Source organism: Gavialis gangeticus, unplaced genomic scaffold, assembly GCF_001723915.1.
Source record: "Gavialis gangeticus isolate Ggan-Ray unplaced genomic scaffold, GavGan_comp1, whole genome shotgun sequence".
Lineage (NCBI taxonomy): Eukaryota > Metazoa > Chordata > Crocodylia > Gavialidae > Gavialis > Gavialis gangeticus.
In genome coordinates this window covers 72749209-72772687 of record NW_017729032.1, presented here as the reverse complement: position 1 = coordinate 72772687, position 23479 = coordinate 72749209, and the positions used below count along the sequence as shown (strand labels likewise).

Here is a 23479-nt window from a genome sequence, read left to right as displayed (position 1 = left end):
GTCAGGGCGGCTAGGGTCTGGAACCAGCTTCCAAGTGAGGTGGTGCAGGCTCCCACCCTGGGGGTTTTTAAGAGGAGGTTGGATGACCACCTTACTGGGGTCGTTTGACCCCAGTACTCTTTCCTGCCATGGCAGGGGGTCGGACTAGATGATCTCAGGTCCCTTCCGACCCTAGAAACTATGAAACTATGAAACTATGAAAAGGGAGATCTGGATTGGGATGTGCAAGCATAGGGGTTCTGTTGAAGGCCTGCTTGAGGGGATCAAAAGCTGCCTGGGCTTCTGGTGGCCAATGGAAGTGAACCCCCTTTTTTTGAGAGGGTCATGGTGGGTGTCACTAATGCAGAAGTTAGCAAATCCCAAAAATCACTGGACCCCCCAAATGTCTCTTGTAGGTGGCCCTGCTGGGGATGTGGAGCAGTGAATTTATCCTCTAGCCAGGTTTTCCTTCATAGAAGGCTTCAGATACCCCTGTTCCAGCTCAGGTAATTAATGCAGACAGCCAAGGGGCATCATGGCCCCAGGCTGTAGATCTATAGGACAAGTCATAGAGCTAATGTGGCGGCAGGATGTTTGCATTCTTCCTGCTAAACACACTTCCTGCTAAATCGAAGTCCTGGTAATTAGGGGGAAGCATGGTGGCTGGTGCCAGGGCCTTTGTTGACGTAGGCCCCACTTTCTGGGATACCGCTGCCTGTGCTACAGCTGATCCCAATGTCTGCAGTGTGCAGTGTCCCTCCATGAAGGAAGGCTGAGTTAGTAGGGTGATGGCCTCAAGGTGTGGCAGACAGGCTTTCTGGCAAAAGTCAAATTCAAACTGAATGATTCTCTGCTGTCAGTGAATTCTGGGTCATGGAGGGGCAAACACAGAATTCCCAGTATCAGGGAGGCATGGGGGCATGTGCAGATCAAATCAAGCCAGAGTGTAGATTCTCCATTTGGCCTTGGACAAAGACCCAGAGTAGGGCAGTTTCAAGTGATACAGGACCTGAATTGAGGGAGAGGCCACCAATCAACTTGATCATTACAGTACTGGGCTTGCATTTTACTGGAATATTTTTCACTTTGGTGAAACTGATGTCCATAAAATTCCTTAAGGCATCCAAGTCCACCATACTGTGAACATGGTGGGGTGGGACAGGCACATGGTGAGCAACAACAGAGAATGCCTGAATGCTGGGATGGTCCCTGAAGAGGCCAAACCCATCATCTGACTTGGAACCCCTTACTCCATGTGGGTGCCCTTGTTTCCTAGCAGTGCCCCCACCCCCCGTGCTTGGTGGGACAGGTAGCTACAAAACAGCCTTGCACACCACAATACAAGCAGAGACCAGCAATTCACCAACAGTGCCTTTTAGCTTCTAACACATGGGATACCCCTATGTCTATCTCCATTGGCTCCCCTCTTGCTGTTTCTGGGGGAGCAGTGAAGCTGGAATCCAGGTGTAGGATCTCATCTGAGAGACTCCCCTCTTCTCCAGACACCATTCTGTGAGGAGGTGCTCAATCCAAATACAGAGCTCAGTCAGGAAGCCCAAGCAAGTAGGGGACTAACCCAGGCACCAGAACATGGGCAGTCTAGCCTAGGTTAATTACATAAAGTGTAGGCATAGTCCAGGTTGGCTGTCCAGAAAGCAGAGGCCCAGAGGAGCCTGGTGTCAGAACTGGCTTTGGAAGCAGTAGCCGAAATCAGAATGAGCCAGGGTCAAGAGCCAAAGCTGGAGACAAGGTAAATTGAGGATTAACTGGGATTAGAAGCTAAAAGCCAGAGCCAAAGTGAGCCAGAGCCAAAGTGAGCCAGACTCACGAGCAGGGGAGCAAAATCAAGGAATGCCAAGAATATTATTGGAGTTAGAGCCAGGAGCCAAAACCAAAAGATCAGTAAGGAAGTACATAGAAGTCAGGAGCAAGAACTTCCACCTTTGCCCAAACAACAAGACCACAGGCTGGTCCTAGCTTTTAAGGGCTGGAGCAGATGGGACCTGCTGCCTGTGGCTTCAAGGGCTTGGCTGCCCGAATTATCTTATTCAGCCCAGCTGGAACCGTAGCAGGGCTCTGGAGTTGCTGCAGATGGAGCTTGTTCTGGGGATGGCTTGCTTTGATCTCTTGATTGGGAAGGGCTGGGTCCAGGATTCTGACCTGGCCTCACTACACTTACCTGAGGTAGCAAGACTAAAGCTAGCCCTGGTAGGCATCCACCTGTTACAAAACAGATCTGGACTGCAATTTGGACATAGGTAGATAAGGAGGAATTGTCCCTTGTTTAGCACATTACAAAATCTTACAATTCTTAAGCAAGCAAAACTCTCACTAGTGTTATCTAGCTGTCTATGTTTTAAAATTGCCCGTAACTGAAGGGAGGAGGAGGCCATCAGTCTGCAGTTCAAGGCACCTCTGTTCTGGGGAAGGGTGTGGAAATAGTAGCCAGCATTTCACAGTGCATTAGTCCCAGGTGTGGATCTGTCTTGTGGCACTTCCACTATATGGAATTGCCAGGCAACAATTAAGGATCCTTTTTGCAGCACACTGAGCCAGACCCTCAGGTTAGCTCCACCGATACCAGCAGGTAATCTGGTCAACTCTGCCCTAAGCACTCACAGGATCTCTGCTCCCAGTGTTTAGAACTAGAGAGGGAGGGGGTATGCTCCTTCTTGCTTTGTATCTTTTCCAGCTTTGACAACTCCACCCTCTTTCTGGTGGTTCTTTATTATCCTGTTACTATTCTTAGGAACTGTAACCAGGCATTTTTCATAGCATTATGGATCAAAGGAAATTTTATGTTTGTAAATGTTTCAAATTCCACCTTTTTAAATTAATTTGCAAAAGCCAAATGCCTCAACTGCCAAGTATCATCTTTACCATAAATTGCATAGATTGACTCTTTGACTTATCGATCCTCCATGAAATCATAGAAATTAGAATATAGATCTGTTAAAAGATACACAAGGAAATGTAGTCCATTTCCTGCCAATGCAAGTTTATTTCTGTTTATTTCTATAGAGTATTTGGTAGTGTAGTGGCATTCCAACTATAGCTCTTGGATCCTTGGAGCCACTTTTGTCAAAACTGTGAAGCATCAGTCAGCCTTCAAGCAGTGACACTTCCTGCTACTTGTAGTCTGGTACAGAATTATTTTGGGGTTTCTGGAGGTGATTTTGACCAACAAAACTCAACATAGCAAGTATTTGTCTGCACCCTGCACAGCTGCTTCTTGTCTTTCTTTGTTGAGTGTTTCTTTGGTGTAAATCCAACCATCATCAAAAGTCAGGGATAGCAAACACTGGAGGATAGAACCAAACTGCAAAAAGACCTAAAAAGACTATAGCAATGAGAGCTGCAGGCAATGGGGAAAACTCAATACTAATAAAATCCTTTACCCAGAGAGAGTAAACAAACAGCACAGATGCAAAATGGCACAACAGGCTACTTTAATGCAGTACTAAAATTACTTCTGAATGTAGCTAAGGCACTAAGTAAAGGTAGAGTTCGAAGGATAATACAAAAGGCATTTACATAGCCATGAATAAACATAGAATGCTTGCTGTGCTCTTATTCATAGGATCCTATTATTAGTGGCTTGTAAGAACTTGGATCCTTGCTGCTTTATTTTTTAAATTACTTGTGAATCCTGAGCTTCATATTAGTGCTGTTACTCAATATTAGTTAATTGCCATCATTAATTGTTGCCCACCTATTTAAAAAGTTCCAGACATTTCTATGCTATGCGATTCAGATGACTAATCATAAATCATGACTAATAAAGTGCCGAAGTAAATAGTTCAAGAAGAAATCGTCACTTATAATTTGTTCTCATAAACTACTGGATGTATATTTATGTGTAATGAATACTTTCATAAAAGTCAAGCTGTGTTGGAGAATGATTCTAAGATAGGAAAAAAAGGCTATATTCATCTTGTAATTTATTTGCAACAAATAATATTAACTAGATACAAATATTAGATTTGGGAACAGGAGTTCTCTATCATAAGTAGGCATCAAAAATACAATGAGTTGAAAATCACTGTTGTTATTGCTTTAAACCATCAAAATTTAAAATGCATCAAGTGATGAGATTTCTGTTACTTCCTTAGAGAGATTATTCCCTAATCCAATAGATCTTATTATCAATGTTTCATCTGAATATTCCCCTTTCCTAATTATCTCATTTCACCTTATATTACATTAAATAACTCATCTTTCTTCCTTGGTATTAGGGTGGAGGATGGCAGACTTCGTGAGGCCCTTTCTTCCTATCAAATGCGTTCATCTAATCATTGTGAACAAATGGTGATCAATGGCCTTGAGGTCCAAAAAGCAGCTCTGTCAAAAATTGCAGGTAAAATGGCCAATGTCAAAAGGGAAACATAGCCTCATATCTACATGTCCTTTACCTTAATCTAGAAGGCCTTTCATCTTCAAAATGTGAGTAAGTGCCAGACCAAGCTATTGCACAAGCCAAAGATCAATATTCTCATGTTGCAGACAGAAAACGAAAAACCACCCAAATGCACATTCCAGAATGCAATTTGAAGTGATCCAGCACAATCTGAGTCACAGCCTGGCAGTAGCAACATTCAGAAAACAAGGTCTCTACACCATCTACTCATGGACACAATCTATTCAACATCTGCCATCATCTTTCTCATGCCTATATCATCCAAATTGTTGTCATCTTTTATTTTGTCTCCCTACTATAAGTTACCATTTTGCTAAGGCACATATTAAGAACACAGAACTGGAAGACCAATTAGCAACATTTTTTCAGCACCTTCATATTGTTTCTTCTTTCTGAATCCCCACTAATTTTCAGTATTCTTACTAATTGGGATTTGAAGTCTTACCCTCAGCCAAGTCATCCAAAATCTACCAAATATGCTTTGGCAGCCAGAACCCTATATAGAGAAATACAGATAGAGAGAGACAGAGACTATTGCTATTTCTGTTTCACAAGGCAGGAACAAAAATCAGGAAAGCAGAATCAAAAAACAGAGATACACTTGACAAGGAATGTTAAAGACAACATGAAGGGTTTCTACTAATAGGTCAGACAGAAAATAAAGATCAAGAAAACTGGATTCACTGCTCAATGGTGAGAGTGAGATATTAACAGAAGACACAAATATGGTAGGTAATCTCAGTAACTATCTTACATCTGTTTTCAAAAAAATATAGACTGTGACCATTCAACTAGCAGAATTAATACAAACAATGGCCAAAATCCAAGTCCATCTTTAGATGTTTATGTAGCACTTAGGTGGCTATGTTACATATGTAACTGGCGTCTTGAGCCAATTATGTGCATTTGACTTCCCATTTTCCCAGAGGTTGAATCACAAACCAGTGGAGGAGAAGGCTCTTCCACCTTTTTATCCAATAGTCTAATGGTTAGAGCACTTGTCCAAGGAATGGGAGACCCAGATTTACAGCCTCCCTTCTCCAGATGAGGTTTGAGTCTATGTCTTCTGCTTTCACAGTAAAGTACACCAGCCACCTGACTATGGGCTAGACACAGATAAACCCACTTCTATCCCTCCTATGGAAGATGTCCCACTAAGCAGCAAAGAGGAGAGAAAGATAGGTAGGGCCACAAGGACAGCAAGCCAGAAAGCAAAAAACACTGCCCAAAAAACAGGGTGGGTGCCTTTGGTCCTGCTGGGGCACCACATTTCAGTAAAATCTGGAGGATTCAGGGGCAAGTAACAAAGATGATAAAAGGCTTATAAAGCAAGCAGTATGAAGAAAACCTGAGAACTACATGTATTCAGTCTGAAAAAAAGAGATTAAGGTAGGCATAATTGCAGTTTTCAAATATTTGAAAGTCTATCCTAAAGAGAGAGAACAATTATTATCCCTTGCCATAGAGGACAGGACATAAGGCGATGGGTTTAAACTGCAGTTTTTGGATTACCATATTTTCTTGCATACCATCTGCTACCAAATAAAACACGCACTTCCTTTTGAAAGGCAGGAATCTGGAAGGCACGTCAGTACTACACATACCCCATATCTCATTAACTTATCAAAAACTGGTGCCAAATTTGAGAAAGCCTGTGAAAAGTTTAATACTGGACTGTACCCTCTCCTGCTTCCTGGCAGAGACTGAGAAGCTAGCAGCTATCTTATGGCACTGTGCCTTTATCCTTCTACACTGCCATGCAGTAAAGTTCTAGTGAACAAAAAGAGCTTCCCTGCTAAAGATGTGCTCCCCAATTTTGGGCAACTGATTTTGGAGGAAAGGTGTGTCTAGACAGTAAATATCGTAATGTGGTAATTTTCAGACTTCTTGCCTGTGAGGACAATAGAACAATGGAAAAAGCAGTCTAGGGAAGCAATAGAATGTCTTCCATGGAGATTTTTCTGGAGATGAATCTCTTTCATCTCATACATGTAGTAGGAAAGTAGTAGAATCTCTTTCATGAAAGTTTTTAAGAGGAGCTACATTGGCATCTTTCTGAAATGGCTTAGGAACAGTGCATTCTGCAGCTGTAACCATTTCTCATACTAGGTGACCTTTGAGGTCCCTTCCAACCCTGTGTTTCTAATGCAGCTTTTTCACCTACAACCCAAGTTGCATTGCAGCTTAGCTGTGTAATGTCATCTCAATGCTGTGTTTTAATTATTTTTCTGCACATGCTTTAGCGAGCAGTGCTCGTTTTTCCATTGATCTGTGTTTTACTTATTTCCCCCAGATATTTTAGCTTGTACTTTTCTTTTTTTCCAAGATCAATGCCTTATTTATTTATTTATTTTTCATTTCCCACCCATTTTTCTAACCTTTCTGAGTCAATTTATATTATTTCTTTTAACTACCCTCATCCTCCTAATTTAATGCCACTTGCTAATTGTGTTGACATACAATTTCCACAATCTCTGGTTATGTTAATAAAGAAGTTAAATATGACAGGACATAACACTGAGCCTCTGACACTATTGGGTATCTCTTCCCCACAGTTCAATGTATTTTTATTTACCCTTTCCTACTGTTATTGTAATTAATTTAGTTTTCTCTCCCTGTGAGACTTTACTCAAGAAAACTAATTTGAATTCATTCTAGAAAAACTTTCTGTGAGCCAATGGGCTGTATCCTATTTCAGATAAAAAGCCAAAGTGGACTTAGGCTCCCAAGTAGTTATGTCCCACTACTCTGACACATCTCACAGGCAGAGAGCTTGCAGTGGGAACTGGAGGCATCCCTGGCTTTGGGGAGTGTGGAGCAAGAGTGGGTGGGTGAAGCTTAGTTTTCAACAGCGTTCTCAAAAGCAGTGTAGAGGTAATATAGACGTCCCCAGTGTGATCCTGCTGTACCCTGCTCAAATCCATCAGTTAAAATGCATTAACACACAAACTTTTTAACATGAAAACATTTTAATCTTCAGATTAAATCACAAAAAGCAGCAGAGAATAGGACCTGCACACTTTTCCAGTAACTTTTTTCAGACACTCAAGCATCACCCATAAGTACTTAAGTCCACTTGCCCAATGAATCATATGTAACCATTTGCCTTTGTAAGTCCCTATTCCTAATATTAAAGTGCATAAATCCATCTTCTTGCCTGTGGAAAGCCACAGTGTTGGCAGCAGACTTCCACACAGTGTCAAGAATTCACCTGTATGAACCATATTTTATAATCAGGCCATAACTTTGTAAATTCTATATTTAAGAAAAATCAGGCTTATCTCACAGAAGTTGATCTTCAGAAAGTGGGTCTGTTATCACCTAGATCAGGAGTGTCAAATATACAGCCTGCAAATGGGTCCAGCCTGCCAGTAACAGGGTCCCCTAACCCCTGCTACTTAGAGAATAAGAGGGCAGCATCAGAAGACTGCAGTGCAGTGAAGGCAGCTACGCAGGGGCCAGCTGCAGAAAAATAAGATGCACAGGGGAAGAGAAAGAGAGCAGCTGCATTGTTATAGATAGCTTCTTGGGTAAGATACCCTACAGTAGCAGTTCCCCAACTGTGGCACAAGGACCTCTGGGGGTACATAGGAGAAATTGTGTAATGGCAGATTTAATTTTCATTATAATAATAACTGGAATTTAAGGGCTTAAAATATAAAACATATGCCAGTCAGGGTACATGGACACCTGATAAATCTGGAAGGGGGTACGCAATAAGAAAAAAATTAGAAACCTCTGCCCTACAGTAAGCTACAGGGGCAGTCTTGCAAGCTGACAGGTAGCTAAGAAGCCATTGGAGGTCAGCTGGGCAGCCTGCAGTGGAACAAAGCAAGTGCAATAATAGACTGAGCAGAAACAGATATCAGGTGACCAGAAAGGAAGGGGTCTGGGATAGAAGTTCCATCAACCAGTTTGACCTCAGTCAGTTAAGTCTGATACTACATTCAACCAGGTTTATCTTAAACATTTTGAAACTGGTGTATGTGCACTGAACTTCTATTCTGTTACAGGTTTAAACCAGTTTCTGATCACTTAAACTAGTTTATGTGTAACTTCTGTCCCTAGCCATGGAGTCCTGTGAACTTAAAACCTAGCACCAAAGCTAGAGGTGCAGTCTGGCCCTGAGCTAGAGGGCCCTGACTAGGTCCCCTGCCTGAGCTGCAGAGAGGGAAGAACTTCTGATGGCTAAGGCAGGGGACCCAGTCAGGCCAGGTATGCAAGGAAGCTGGAGGGAGCTGGAGGGAGAACTGGAAGCCGCTGGGACCTAGAGACTCAGAAGACTGGTGATTTGGGTGTAGCCAATAGGGGTGGTTTTTAAGGCCACACATGGGGTACCTGGAGACATGCAATGTTGTAAAGGGCGGATTCCTAGAGACAGCTCTGCCAGGGTCCAAGACCCAGTGGGCTGTGTGGGCTAGAGCCAAAATAGGGCCAGGGGCACACGGTATAAATAGAAGAAGGGCAGAGCCTTGTACAAGTCTGAGACCCAGCAGTCTGCATGAGCTACAACAAAGAGGTTCTTAGATTGAGGGTAACAGCCCAGAAAGAGTCAGGGACTCAGAAAGCTGAAACCAAGATAGGGCCAGAGAGCCTGGTGAAAGCATAAGGTAAAATCTGTGAGTCATGGGTGTGTCTGCGTGGGGCAGCTGGAGGCCACAGTTAAAGCACTTAAAGTCTTTAAGGCTTGGCGGGCCATGGTTGGGGCCAATAGGGCCCAATGCAAGAGAGGCAGGGCCAGTAAGCTAATACAGTGTTTTTCAGAGGGGGTCAGAGCCCCAACTGAGAGAAAGACACTATGTCCCAGGGGAGTTGGAGTCCCATAGAGAAAGAGAGAGAGACACGTGTCCAGGACTTGTTGGCCTTGGACAGCAGTCTTCCCAGTTTCACCATCAAGGCTTATCAGGTGATATAACAGGATGTACCTTGCGAGACCAGTTGGGAGGAAGCAGGACAAGTAGGGCCATTAAAGGGTGCTAGCTGGCACCACAGATGTTGGGTCTTGCTACACTGTCAAGCTGTATCATTTGGCCCACAGGGCCAAGAATTTAGGAACAGGTTGACCTCTGAAATATGGAGCTCTGTTGGGGGCAGATTTATGACAGGAGTGAACTATGACTGCATTAATCCCCACAGCTCCCTAACACCACTTGCCCCACTGCCACCACTTATCCCACCACTGGTGGTGAGTCAGGATCCCTGTGGGGAGCCCCAGGGTCCAGATCCAGCCCAGGGCCAAGTGATTTAACACCCGTACTCTGGATAAATAGTGATATTATTTCCCTGAATATACTGGTTCCTCTTGCTTCACCAAAGAAGCAACCAGACTCACCCAGGAGCAAACATCATGAGCAATCTTCTTTCCTCTTTGAGGACTGATATCTTCTAGCATCTCCCTAGCCGTCCATGACTTTTCAAAGTTCAAATATTTATTGAAACTGCTATGTTTGGTTGTATAAAATGTGAATTTTTTTATATAAATCATTTTCTAGAATTGGCTTTATGAAAAGCTGTTTATATAGGCAAAAATTGCTCAGCTGGCCAAAAGAACCCTACACCACCCAAGATTTGCAGTGGCCCTTTGGAAGATAGAGCAAGAGGGACAGAAATTAGTATACAACTGTAGAGAAGCCGCATAGTTGCTATCAGGGAACTAAGCTGAAAATAGTACACAAGGGCGTGTGATAGAATGATTTTTATTGCCTATAATTATAAATTATTATTATTGTTGTTATTACTATGAAATCCCCAAGTTGTAATGAGCTTAAATTTCAATTACTGAGGCTTTTTGCTGGGTATGGATCAAGCTGATTTTTACACTATCAGGACAAATGCTGTTATTACATTTAATGATTAAAATCCTGCTGGTGCTCAGCTAAAATATAAAATCAGTAGTTTGGAAGAACAGGCTTCAAGCAAAACAAAATTGCTCTGGGACACTGAATAACTCAGGGAATTAGCAACGGGATATGCAGTCTTTCACCTCTACCATAGGTCACTAATTGGAATCTAGCCCAGGTTAGCACTAGTAGCTTGAATTTTGGAGCTAAAATTGTTTATGTCTGTTTTGTAGCTTTTAGGAAATACACTGAGGGTCTCAGTTCAATTCATAATAAATGTCTGTGCTGCAACTCCCTGCCACATCTAGCACTATTGTTGGCAGTTTCAGCAAGAGTTCAAGATTTCTGTGGAGTACAAGATTGAAATATCCTCTTCGTTTTCTAGGTGAGCCATCCTTGAAGGTGAAGGTGGACTGGCCAGGCAATGAGGGGAATTTGGCTTGTGCCACGTTATATGTCTGAATGTCCAACACTGACAAATGTCAGGTTCCTCAAATGTGAAATTTAATCAACAATGTCAAGAAAACCATTACAACAACTGCTTATTCAAATATACAAGAAATATGCATGGATCCTAAATGTGTCCTGTTATTAAATAAGAGCCTGGACCAATGTTCATTGAAGTCTACGGGACTACTTCCAAATAGATATGGCTCTAAACCAGCATTGTAAACAACAAATTATTGTGTAACCTTTTAGATAGACACAATACAAGATGGGGAACTGCAGCAAAAAGCAAGAGGCAAGCAGTGCAGAAATGGCAATCAGCCATGCCCTAAATATCTTGCTGTTTCTCAGCTATTCTGACATTTGCCAGTTCGCCTTCAGAATGTAGCTTAAGACGTTCCATAATATAATGTACCATATAAATTGCATAACATAGAAAAATATAGCACAAGAATCACATCTTTATCACTTTTGTGTTTCTTTGGCTACCCAAGAATTATATTTATTTATTGCTATGTTTAATTTTGGAGGCAAACTTCAGCTTTAATTACATGGAAGGAAATCCAGTAAATATGTGCAAAAAATAAACTTGTTGTATATACTGATCTTTATTGCCTATGATTCACTAATGCTGACACTGTATTTGGGCTGATAAGCCATCTCTATTGGTTCATGTTCTACATGCAGCTAGCTACATTTCAAAACTTGATCTGAGGGCAGAATTTTCCCCATATAATATTAGGAATGCATTTATGTCTGTGGGGAGAGAGAGAGTCAGAAAGACAAAGATCAAGGGAGTGATATTGTGGAGAGTATAACACTGAGGAGTTTATTACTTCTTATCTATGTTTTATCAGGTAATATGTCTTATTTTCCTACTTCAGTGACATATAGACTCCAAAGAAGGGAAGAGCCCTGCAGGGCTATGTTATCCCAAGGGAATTTCAGAATTTCATATCACATCTCTTCAGGCTCCCTTTGATTGTAATTGCCTTGTGATTTAATGCAAAACTTCAGCTGCTTTTCTGCATTGTTTTTCATATGACATTTTACTGGAACTACCCAGGATGCTTTTTTAACTACTATCATTTATAGCATTACTTTAAAGCCTAGCACCCTGGGTATATTTACATTGTATACTTTGGTGGAGAGATTCACACTGTAATCTAAGCACTCCAGGATTGGATGAGAGCAAATAGCCACTGAATGATGCTTAAGTGGAAAAAACTTTGGTCAATGACTCGTTTCCTCTCCACAGTCTCAGCCTGTTACTTTTCCCTGCCAGATGGTGGGAGATGTCTTTCTGATCTCCTAGATGGAAACAAGGAATTAGCACTGCTTTGAGAGCATATCTTCTCCCCAGTCATTCCAAGCAAGGATTCCAACTCTCTCTACTGTAAACTTTGTAGATGAGCCCTTTTGGACTTCTGCTTACTTCTTGTACACTTAGCCACATTTGGAACTTAGCAAACCTGTTTCCAAAGGAAATAACTTAAAGATCTATAACATGAAAAAAAAACCATATGACAACACATAAGTAGTATATTGATGTGTACATTCAGGCACTTGTGCATACACACAAGTACACACAACTTAGGAGCTAGACCACCAGAGAGACATTGCACATTTTATTTTTGATTGAGGAGCTTTGTCAGTTCAATATGGACAGTATAATATTACGGGCAAATAAAGCAGGCGTCCAGAGATATATAAAAGCACGTCAAACTGTATTCAGGACTTCTGACAGCAGGAAACCAATTACTTTGAAGTGAATGGGTTCTGTTTCATGACACTAATGCCTTCCCCTTGATCCTAACTTCAAGGTAGAACTTTGCATTTCCAAAACGTTTGTTGACTACAAGGCAGCATGTTTGCTTTATCTATCTATTTATTTGTTTATTTATTTACTTGTTATAAGTGGTAGTTGGTTCCGTGTTTCCACAACCAGGTGTAGCAATGGAGAGGCAGAGAGATATTTATAAATAATAGATGGTTTCTTTTGCTTTAAAAAGGTGCTCTGTGATTCTTATCCTCATTTTAATTTAGGAAGGGAAAATACTTTTAAAAATGACAAGCACTTCCCAGTTAGAGAAGAGTATGGCATCCAGAAGAACAATGTCTGATGCCACAGCATGATTATCTGACAGGCTTCAAACCCTACTGTAAAGTTGGCAACACAATAAGCCTTTTATCTTTCACGCCAACATTTGAAGGCTGTGATTTCCATCCAAGGAATAAGACAAGGAAAAGGATGTCTTCCCACCACCTCATTGCTTACTGTTTTAATTATCATTATTTAAGAAATATAAATATTAACCCACTAGACATAACTTTTTAAAACTAATAAGTGCTTTACAAGAACATTTTCACTACAATATTGCACTTGGTTTTATTCCTAAAAGCACATATCTCTTTTTATTTTTAATTTGCTTTATGTTACTTTTTGGGTACAAAGATAACAGCATTCATAATTTATTTCCCTTGTAATCTTAGTTGTAGGCACTAAATTATTGGGTAGTATAGCTGTGTCTTGTTAATAAAGTTGAGGTCTTTCCAGGATGACTGTCAGGCTCTTGAAGAGTCTGCAGACCTGCTTACCCAGTGGGATACATTTTAGACCTTAGCATGAGCCTGTGTTGATCATATTGAACATATGTAACTGGAATCCTGTTCTCATCTAACCATTACCCCATACAAGTAGAAATTAATTAGAACTCCCCTGCTCTTTTATATGAGGAAAGGACCATGAGACTAGGCTGTACCTGTCCACAGTTGGACCCAGTAGCTTTACATGTTCCTTCTAGAAAATATCATGAAGTTGCAAGTTCAGTTGGGACTATACTGACTAATACTATAAAAAACATTTTTCCCCCAGGAGCTGTAGCCTATTATGCCTTAATTATAATGTCCCAAATTTCTTCTACACAAGTAGATTGTTATATTGTCTCTCCTTCTGCTTTAATCACTGAGTACCAGATCCAAAAGAGGACTGGCACATCCGTTGGGCCCCTAATTCTACTTTAGGTATAATTTATGTTCCTCCAGTCCAAGTGAGGGATCCAGAACCCCCCACCTAACCACTGAGGTGCATGAGAAGTACTGGGAATCCTGGATTTCAAAAGAAAATTATCTTATACACCCAAATATAAGTATGCCCTATCTTTAATTAACTGAGCATATATATATTTAAATCCCATGTAGCACTATTTCGGATTTACTTCAAGCATACCTACCACAGGAAGAGCAGCCACCCATGTTTTTCCCTGTAATTCAGTCACTTACCCAAACTATATATTCTAGACTATTTTGTCCTAAGGAGGTTCAAATCTATATTACCTACTGCCTGGGAAGGTGCCCTAACCTCCATTCTGAAGACTAGGCAATACTGATGATACTCCCCTTCCCCCCTCCATCTCTCCTAATGAAGCTGGTTCTCTGGGAAGCCAAGAAGAAAAGTCATGATGTCAAAATGTAAACGTACAAAAGAGACCTCAGTTCTGTCTGCTGAGGAAGGCATGCTTGAGTGTAGTTTAGGCATTTTATGTAATGGCTTTTTAAAGTACAAGAAAAATGGACAAGCAGTTCCATGAGTAGCAACTTCCTCACTTAGCTACAAAGTTAGGCTCCCCCTTATTTGGTTTCCTTCTATCCCTACAATTTGCGCCTTTTTTATTACTGAGACAACTCTTCAACAGGAAGGGAGAAAAGTGCTTTCAATCTAGCCTGCCCTTCTAGCCTGGTGGTTAAGGTGGTCTGGGTGGTATGAAATACAGGTTCAAACCTGCTCAGAAAAATTAGGAACCTAGGCCTCCCGTTTCCTGGGAAAATGGTCTAGTCTTCCTCCTCAACTTTAGATGATGCAGCCTAGATCTCAGGCTGTTCACTCCAGTTCCATTTAAGTACCCACCTGGGAGAGAGGTAGGATTTCACATGCGCACACTTCTCTACTTTCTGTTTGCTGGCATATATTGCTAAATATTGTGATGAACAGTTCTGGGTATCTAAGTCTTTCTGTGTAAACTATATGGAACTTACATGCCTGACTTGGCCTATCTGAGATTCCAGGGGCAGAGCTGGGTGCCTCACTTTTAGACATGAATACACAGCATAGTCAGGCTTAAATCCCATTTTGAATCTGGCCTTAGGGAACCAATTTTTCTACTTAAAGATAACACTTGCAGGTCTACTTATATTTGCCTTTCTTAAGTTAGCACATGCTCAATTAGATATCTAGGCTTGGCTTTTTAAGAGGAACCTGAGGAAATAAGGTGCCCAAATCATATAGATTCAGGAATAAAATATCCTTCCGCTCCTTTTAAACCACCAGTTCCAATTGTCACATGCATGAAAAGCCTGATATTCTAGTCTCAATGGATATCCTGCCAGATCTTCACAAGACCATATTTATTATCCTTTAACTGATATTTTAATTGCTCTTATTTTAGTTTTGGGTCCTTGAATTTGCTTACACATATATTGGCAGGCTAATTTTATTATCAATAAGATGGCTTCAATTAAAATGTCAGCAGGCTAATATTATTCCTCATATTTTCATTATAACATTTTGACTGACTGCTTTTTTTTGTGGTCATAGTTTTCTTGCATCAACACATAATTTAATTTTATGGTGTCAAACTGAGAACTAGCAAATGCAGAACTCGCACAATACTTTAACTGACTTTATAGTGACGTAAACCAATTTTATTCTGAAATGAAAGTTCCCATACACAGACCAGACTGGCTTAGTTAAAATATTGCAAGTTAATGTATATATTAGCTCTCAGGGGCCTTTGTATACTCACTGAAGTCAGGGGAACACAAGAAATATTATGTTACTGAGTGTCCCTGCCTGGCAGCATGAACTTCTTCTAGGCAATACATATTCTAGTGATTTTATTTGGTAGTTTTAAAAATCCACGTTTTATATTCTCAGACTATATTTAAGGCCCATCTACACATTATATTTATGCAATGATTAGCATGTTTATCCCACTATAAATGACAAGCATACTATATATGCACCCAATTTAAGGCACTATAAAATAGCAAACCAGCTATAATTATGTTCCACATATGATGTAGAACATTTTACAGCAGGTTTGTATGGCATGTTAAATTAAAGGAGTGGCATATCCACGTGGTAGGGCTGTCCAGGATAGATCCCCAACAATTGTTGGAATCAGCCCTGGACAGCCACAGGTCTCCAACAGGTGGAGCCAACAATCTTGCTGGGTAGCTCCAGGTCTTCAACCTGCCCAGGGCTGCCCCAGGGCCAGTGTCGACAGTTAAATGACAACTGGTTCTGAGCTGGGGGTTGCCTTGAAGGCTCACAGGAGGGGGAGTCAAGCAGAGACTGGGCAGCTACATAACACTTAGGGAAGCAATAGCCCCTGCCATGCCAGTTGCAGTGACACAATTAGCCACAGCTATGACAACAGCTGCTTTTCCACCCCCCTACAATATCAGCACCTGGAACTCCCATCCCAGAGTCCTACCTCAGGTATGCTACTGGTGCTGAGGAGCTTCCCCACCAAGGAATTTAAACCCCTCTACACAATCTCAGCTGGGCTGCCTGGCAAGGGGAATGAGGCTCCAAGAGCAGGCAGCTGAAGGGATTCTCCTGCCAGTGACATGAAACCCTTGTCTGCAGTTTAGCACCCCTAGCAGGGAGAACCCTTTGACTCCATCTGCCCAGAGCCCCTGATCCTCCGTGCCTGGCAGCCTCATCAGAATTGCTGTATATGGGGTTTAAACTGCCCAGGAAAGCCCTCAAATAGACCTGGAGCTGACAATCAGCTAAATGCCCAGGACAGTCCTGTGCCTTGAAGTCACTCAGACCTGTCTCAGGGCCAAGGCCAACAATCAACTGATTGAGAGAGGTAGTTAACCATGCTAGTCTAAAGTCTGGCAGAGGGAAGAGTAGATTCACACCTTATAGACTAACTAGATGCATAGAATGAGCTTTCATGAACCCAAGCTCACTTCCTCAGATGCTGTTTGTCAGCACGGATGTCAGGACATCCCAAGGTCTGATTGTTGGTACAACTGTTCAGATCCCATGGTGCCTTTAAGTCATTGTATGCCAGGAGCCTAACAGACCACTGGTGGTCTGAGTTTGTGCTCAGTGGCCCACAATTAAAATCTGATGGCAAGGATATGTGATGGTTTGCAAGACATTTTGAGAACTGACAGCTGTCTGTTGGTCCAAAAAGTTTAGGAACCACTGTTTTGAAGCATCCTACTTTGTTTTTCTGTCTCCTACCCACTTTGCCTCTCCCAGCAGTGCCCTCTCCTTTTTTCCTTCCCGTTCCCTAGCCTTTGTACTTTAATCACTTCTTTCTGTTTGGAAGCTCTGTTTCCTGCAGTCTCTTTGTAGCATCTGATAAAGTAAGCCACTGCTTATGAAAGCTTATGCATCTCTGATTTAGATAGTCTATAAGGTGTAAATGTACCCTGCCTTCAGTCTAAATCATTCTGCCACTCATTCTGTCTTTCTCATTACACTGAAAGAAAATGTCCTGACCTCTTATGGGCATTTAAAAGTTCTACATCACTTTATGCTAAAAGAGCTGGAAATACTTTGGCCACACAGATATCTGAAGGAAAAAATAAGACTTTATGCCCGTACTCTACCTCACACGGGTTTACGAGGTTTAATCAATTAATGTTTGTAAAAGCCTTTGAAATCCTTAGAGGAAAGGCACCAGAGAACTGCAAAATACCATTCCTGTTAGAGGAGAAAAGGCTGCACTGAAAAAGGTTGGTGTGGAAAAGCTGTTTCAAGCAATCATGTAATACATTTGCCATTTGTGCACCTCACTCTCTTTGTGAAGGGCTGGGTGCACAAATGGATTTGTTCTTGCGCTTACAGTGCATGTACCTTTTCAGAATGCTCATCATCTGGCACAAAAAAGAAATTGCATCTAGAGTTCAGTGGAGCATTCACAAAAGGGTTTTCTCTGATAGTAAGGAGGGGGATACTGGAGGGGGGTTACAAAAATAAAAAATCTCTCTCTCTCTCTCTCTCTCTCTCCCCCCCTCTCTCTCAATAGGACTCCAGATAAAAATGGAGGGCTAGTAGTCAGAAAGGAAAAAAAGGAGGTATGTATTGTCATTTGGATGCATTCTGCAGCTTTAGAATGACACCTAAACCACCTCCTCCACAAAAATGTGGAGACAAGCTGATTTTTTAGGTAAGTAAATAGTTTTTGTGTGATTCTGCATTACAATATACCCTCAACTAGTAACATTTACTCTGAATGTATAAATCACTCTAGAGTTCTTGTATTGGTCTGATAATGCTCTCTGAGCTATTCATTGAACTATATGCACTCAGAACAAAGCTGGCTATATCTCTCAGCAGACCAGTGCTGCAAGGGGATATCGATATTTCTTTAGGAGAACAACTGCAGACAGTGTAGGGTGAGGCTGTGCCATTCCACAGAGTTGGAAATACAGCCATTTGGCATTTTCCTATAGACTGCCCTATTGCAGCACCATACAGTAGATCAGGCTGGGGGTTATTGTCCTAAAAAGGCCCAGTCCTACCCAACAAGCCGTTTACGAGGATCGCCCTCTGTGGGCGTATCCAGACAAGTGCACATGTAGGCATTCCCCGTGCTGCTAATTTGCAATGTGTGTGGGGGAAGGGGATGGGAGTGACACCAGAAGAGCCACATGTTTAAAAATAAACATGCCTAAAAAAAGTGGACCAGCAGCATATGCCACCTGAACTGGAGCCTGCTGCCGGATCGCCGCAACTGCAGGCCTCCAGGACCCCAGGTGAGGCTGCTGGGACCAGCCCAGGTGCTGGCTCCGGCTTCCCCTGCCCCACCCAGGTGACGGGCCACACACCAGAGCTTGCATGCACAGGCATTCCTTAGGGACAAGTAGCAATGGCACATATTGTACCACTGCTGTTTGTCCCTGGGTAAACACACATTCCTGCTCAGAGGGACACACCCTGTGTGTGGAAGGGGAGATGGTAGCAGGTATCAACTTGGAGAACAGATTGCAGTCTAGTGAGTACACCAGGTATTTCCTGCATTGGGACTTACCAGCTAAAAACATTCACTCAGCTCAGCAGTTGCACATTCCATAATAGTATCCAGCTCTTCAGTATCATTACCCCAATTTTACAGATGGGGAAATTGAGCCATGGGCCTTAGCCTAATCTAGGTCCTGTGGATGTCTACCTTCAATATCTGCTTCCAGTAGAGGTGAGGCTCAGAGCAGGATATAAACTTTATCTGAAGCAATCCTAAACATTGACATCAATAGTCTTCTATCCCTTGCAGTTCACAATTCTCCAGATAGATGTATAACTTATTTTTCTATATGGGTTTTAGACCTGGGTGCCCTACAACTTAAAATATCGATTGTCGTCTTTACTGGAAAGAAGCAAATTAAAAATGCAGGTACAAGGGCATGAATTTTGGGGCAAACTAAAACCAATACTTTTCCCCTCTGAGATAGCTTTTGTGTTAAATAAACACACAAGCCTTTGTTAACACTTTGTGTTTGTGCATCTGAATGAGTATGCATGCACACACATACATACACATATTTAGGGAAGACTTCTGTTACTTCTTGAGTGCATAAATGACAGTTTTCCAACTTCATAATGGCCTTTTTGTGATTCTATTACCTTTTTATTCTTCATGAGTAATAAAAGACCTTTTCTTGGCAAGTCCAAATGCAGGAAATACCTGTTGGACTTCCTAAACTGCAATCTGTTCTCCAAGTTGTCACCTGCTATCACCTTCTCTTCCACACACAGGCTGTGTCCAGACAAGCATGGCCACGTGGTAGATGGCACTGCAAAAACATTTGTGGCATGACATACCACATGTTCAGTTGTTCTCTTGCACTGCAAGGGAGCAGCACAGAGGGTTTTTTGGACCCCTGGATATCCAGGGATCAAAAAACCTATGGAGAAAAAAAGCAGAGCAGTGCATGCATGGGCAGCATGTGCTGCTCAAAAGCAGAGCCAGGCCATCCTGAACCACACTGTGGCTACCAGCCAGGCCCCGCATGGCAGAATTGCTGCTGCTGCAGCTCCAGGAAGCCTCCAAGACCCCAGATAAGGCTGCTGTGGCCAGCCCAGTGCTGGTCCCAGCTTCCCCTACCATCCCCAAGGTAACTTCCTGCTCACCAGAGGGCACGTGGCACAGGCATTCCCTGGGGACAACTAGCAGCAGTGCAAATTATACCACCGCTAGTTGTTCCAGGGAACCAAATGTCCACACCATGTGTTGACATGGCCATAGAGAGCAGCCCTTATAAAGGGCTTGTTTGGTGAGACTGGGCCTTTCTAGGGCAATAAGCATATATATGTATACTGAGCCTGCAAAATAAACTATGCTCTGGCCAGATAGGTACACAGTAAGCATACATGTGTAAGTCACAAAAGTGCAGCCGGACAAATGCCCACAACTAACAAAAGCTGGATACCAGGAGAGAAAGGCTTCTCATATTTTAGCCCCAGTGCCCAAATAGAGCATAAGCCAAGGAAAGGGGAGACCTCAGGTTTAGGCCCCATCAAGGAGATTTAAACACATACTTCTTTAACTTCCCAAAGTATGCAGTGCTTCATCTTCCACACCGCAAGTCAGATGTTACCCAGCACCCTCACTCAGTCTCCTTTTGAAGCTGACCCCTTGGGCAGTCGTGAGAGAGAGCAATGTGAGGCAAGGAATAAGCAAGTTTGAATCTGCATGGCTCAGTGAGATGGCTGCTGGCCTAGAAAGAAGGAAACCTTGGGTTCTAGCCTGGACCATTATTTCCCAAGGGAATAGAAGTCTCTTATCTTATTTTATCTGATGACAAGTAAATGCAGGGTGCAGTGGCAGCTCAGCTTCAAAAGAAGTGCTGGAGAAGAGCCAGGAAAATACCTATGCTGTAGCATGGTGTTTAGAGCACTGAATTAGGAAGTCAGAGATATACACAGGTTCAAACTCTATCTGTATAAGGAGGATGGGTCGACAAGCATAGAACCTGGGTCCCCTGCTTTACTGGATGATTTCCTCTAACCAACCATGCTGCTATTGGGTCCTCTTTCTGTTATGTCTAGACTATGACAGTGTACACATATATGTAGCTGCATACCTTTGCATGTAGAGTATATGCCAGTACACTTACACATCCATACTACATGGGTAATAGCAGCACAAACTGCATGTAAGTGCCCAAAGTGCTACATATGGGCCAGGGTAAATATCACTTAGGATTATAAAGGGTAACAGACTTCCATATATTATGCCCATACCATAGTCCACCATTCTCTCCCACTTTTCTTGGGGATATATTTTGTGTAATTTGCAAATATCAGGATATAATCACTAACAATTAAAGAAAATGAATATGCAAATATATAAATATGTCTGTTCATTTGAGTATGCAGATATAAACGCATGCAAAAATACACACTGTATTTGTTAACATAAACATACAAATGGATGTTAAATGAACACTAAGATTGCACAGTTAAATATAAAATATTTAGGATACTCTAAATATAAGTTTGCCTCTGAAATGTTAATTAGCATACAGTATACACATATGCACGTGCATGCACAAACACACACACACACACACACACACACACTTGGCACCTATACCATAGTTCACATTCACCATTCTCTTCCATTTCTCTGGGAAAGAAAGAATATCTTTTTGTGCAGCTTGCAAATTGAAGGATATTACAAGTAGCAAAACATAAAATATGATATGCATGTTAAAAATCCTTCTGAAACTGGGCTTTGAAACATAGTTTGGGTTCCACTCAAAATCCGAACCACAACTGATTTGTACTTCTAGACTTCATGCTACCATATGTCAGTATGTAACCCTGACATTTGGATCAGATATTATCAAACCATCATGTTCCATCTCTTTCAGCACAATAAAAACAAACACAAGCCTCTCCATTTGGACTGAGCCATGCCTTGCCCACTCTCCCCTGCCTCTTGATGCTTGTCATAATTAGCAGACCCAGGCAACCTGTGCAGCATTTGGCCCCCTTCCTGCTTGTTTGTTTCTGAGCAAATGGAAGAGCATTTGGGTAGGTGAAGCAGAAGGGAGAAGCTGAGAGAAGTGTCTGCATCAGCACCTTAAGATGAAAGCTCTGTGCTGCATTTTTCATTTTAAATGACAGCTTGAAAAGTGACACAGTCTCAGATAAAGGCATGTCTTCAGGCCATACTCAGCTACTCTCCTTTTGGCCTTATTAGATTTTCCTGACTGGTCTTTGCTTGTAACTTCAGGACATTGGAGTTTCCAAGTGCACATTTCAATCCACAAATGATTGGAGAAGCTTGATTCTGCCTAGGGATAATACCTCCCAGGAGCCAGCATTGCTGTTTCGCTGGACCAGTCCTAGAAGAAAGAGAAAATGTAAAATATGCATGCCCTTAGGACAAGAAAGTTAGGAAAGCTTTAAATAAATCTGTTGCATCAAGATATGATCCAAAGCCTGATATGAATTGGTTCATTTCAAGCTTTTTGTGACTCAATTTTGTTATAAAGAAGATAATGGTTAATACATTTTCCTCGTTTATTAGGAAAAGCTCTAGAAGAGATCGGTTTACCCGGCAACAAGGAAGACTTAGCATGGATAATAGGAAAAATATTATAACTATAAGAGCAGTGCAGTGCTCCCTAAGATGTGAAAACAGATTCCCTAAGATGTGAAAACTTTATTGAAGGTTTCTAAGAGCAGGGCCAACAAACAGCAGTAGATATAGGTGATATAACTATATCCTGCCTCACTGCAGAAAATTGGTTTATTTGAACTCTGGAAGTCCATCCCAGCCCTATTTTTTTATTATTGTATTTTCTTCATATTAACTGATTTCCTCATTGCAAGCTGTGGTTGTTGCTTTGCTCCTGGTGAATTTGACATGAAATTCCTAGTATGACACTACCAATCTCACCTTCCCTAATAAGTTTTAAGTCAAGAAGACAGCCCAAATCAAAGCTACCATTATCATCCTGTAAAATAAAACAATCATGGCCTATGGTGAATCATCCCTTCGACTCATGATGTCAGCGTAAGGAAGAGCAATTACCCCAAATTAACAAATGAAGGGGAAACAAAGCCAGGAGCATGTTCTCCATTCTGCTACCAGGACCACAAATGCTCCTCCACAAAACCCCCTCCGTAAGCTAGGACCCATCAAATTTTTAAAGGAAGAGCACACACCAGTTTAGTCATCCCAAGTAAGGAGTGGTGGCAACAGGAGAGGTACAGAGGAAGCTCAAAGCAGCCTGCTTATGAGACATCTGTGCTTTTCAGTAGCGGTGCACCAATATATCTGTCCATATCATATAAGCACCGATAAAAGGAAAATGAACATTATTGGCAATCAGTTTTTTTTGGCTGATGTGGCCAATAATGTCATAAATAAATAACATGTGTATGTGCACATACATGTGGCTGGGAACGTAGCCTGGAAGCTTGGAAAGCAGCTTCCTATCAGTAAATCTGTGTGAGGGAAGGGGTGTAGGAGAGGAAAGAGGTATCAGGGGGGACATGCAGATGAAGGCCCCCATAGTAAGGAAGGGAGTGGGGTAGGCGTTGCACACGTGGAGCAGGGCACAAGATGGAGCTGTGGGCAGCTCACCCAGGGGCTGAGAGGGTGGGGAGGGAGTTTCCCACTGTAGTGTGCACCCCTGGGGGAGGCATGGGGAATATGTGACCCCCAGATTTGTGTGCAGGGTGAGGGTGGGGTGCCTGCTACAGACTTGGGGCTGGAGGCTGTGCTGGGCTCTTCCCAGTGAGGAGGCTAGCCTGGGG

General features: G+C 42.1%; 1 protein-coding gene across 1 annotated transcript in view; it reads right to left on the bottom strand.

The window, feature by feature from the left end:
- The window catches only part of LOC109302255 (protocadherin-8-like), a 15645-nt gene extending 14530 nt beyond the window's left edge, over positions 1 to 1115 (bottom strand). Inside the window, exon 1 of the mRNA XM_019523818.1 lies at positions 1050 to 1115. Within this exon, the coding sequence (XP_019379363.1) occupies positions 1050 to 1115 (66 nt within the window). The remainder of the gene's footprint in view (positions 1 to 1049) is intronic.
- Between the last annotated feature and the right edge of the window lie 22364 nt (positions 1116 to 23479).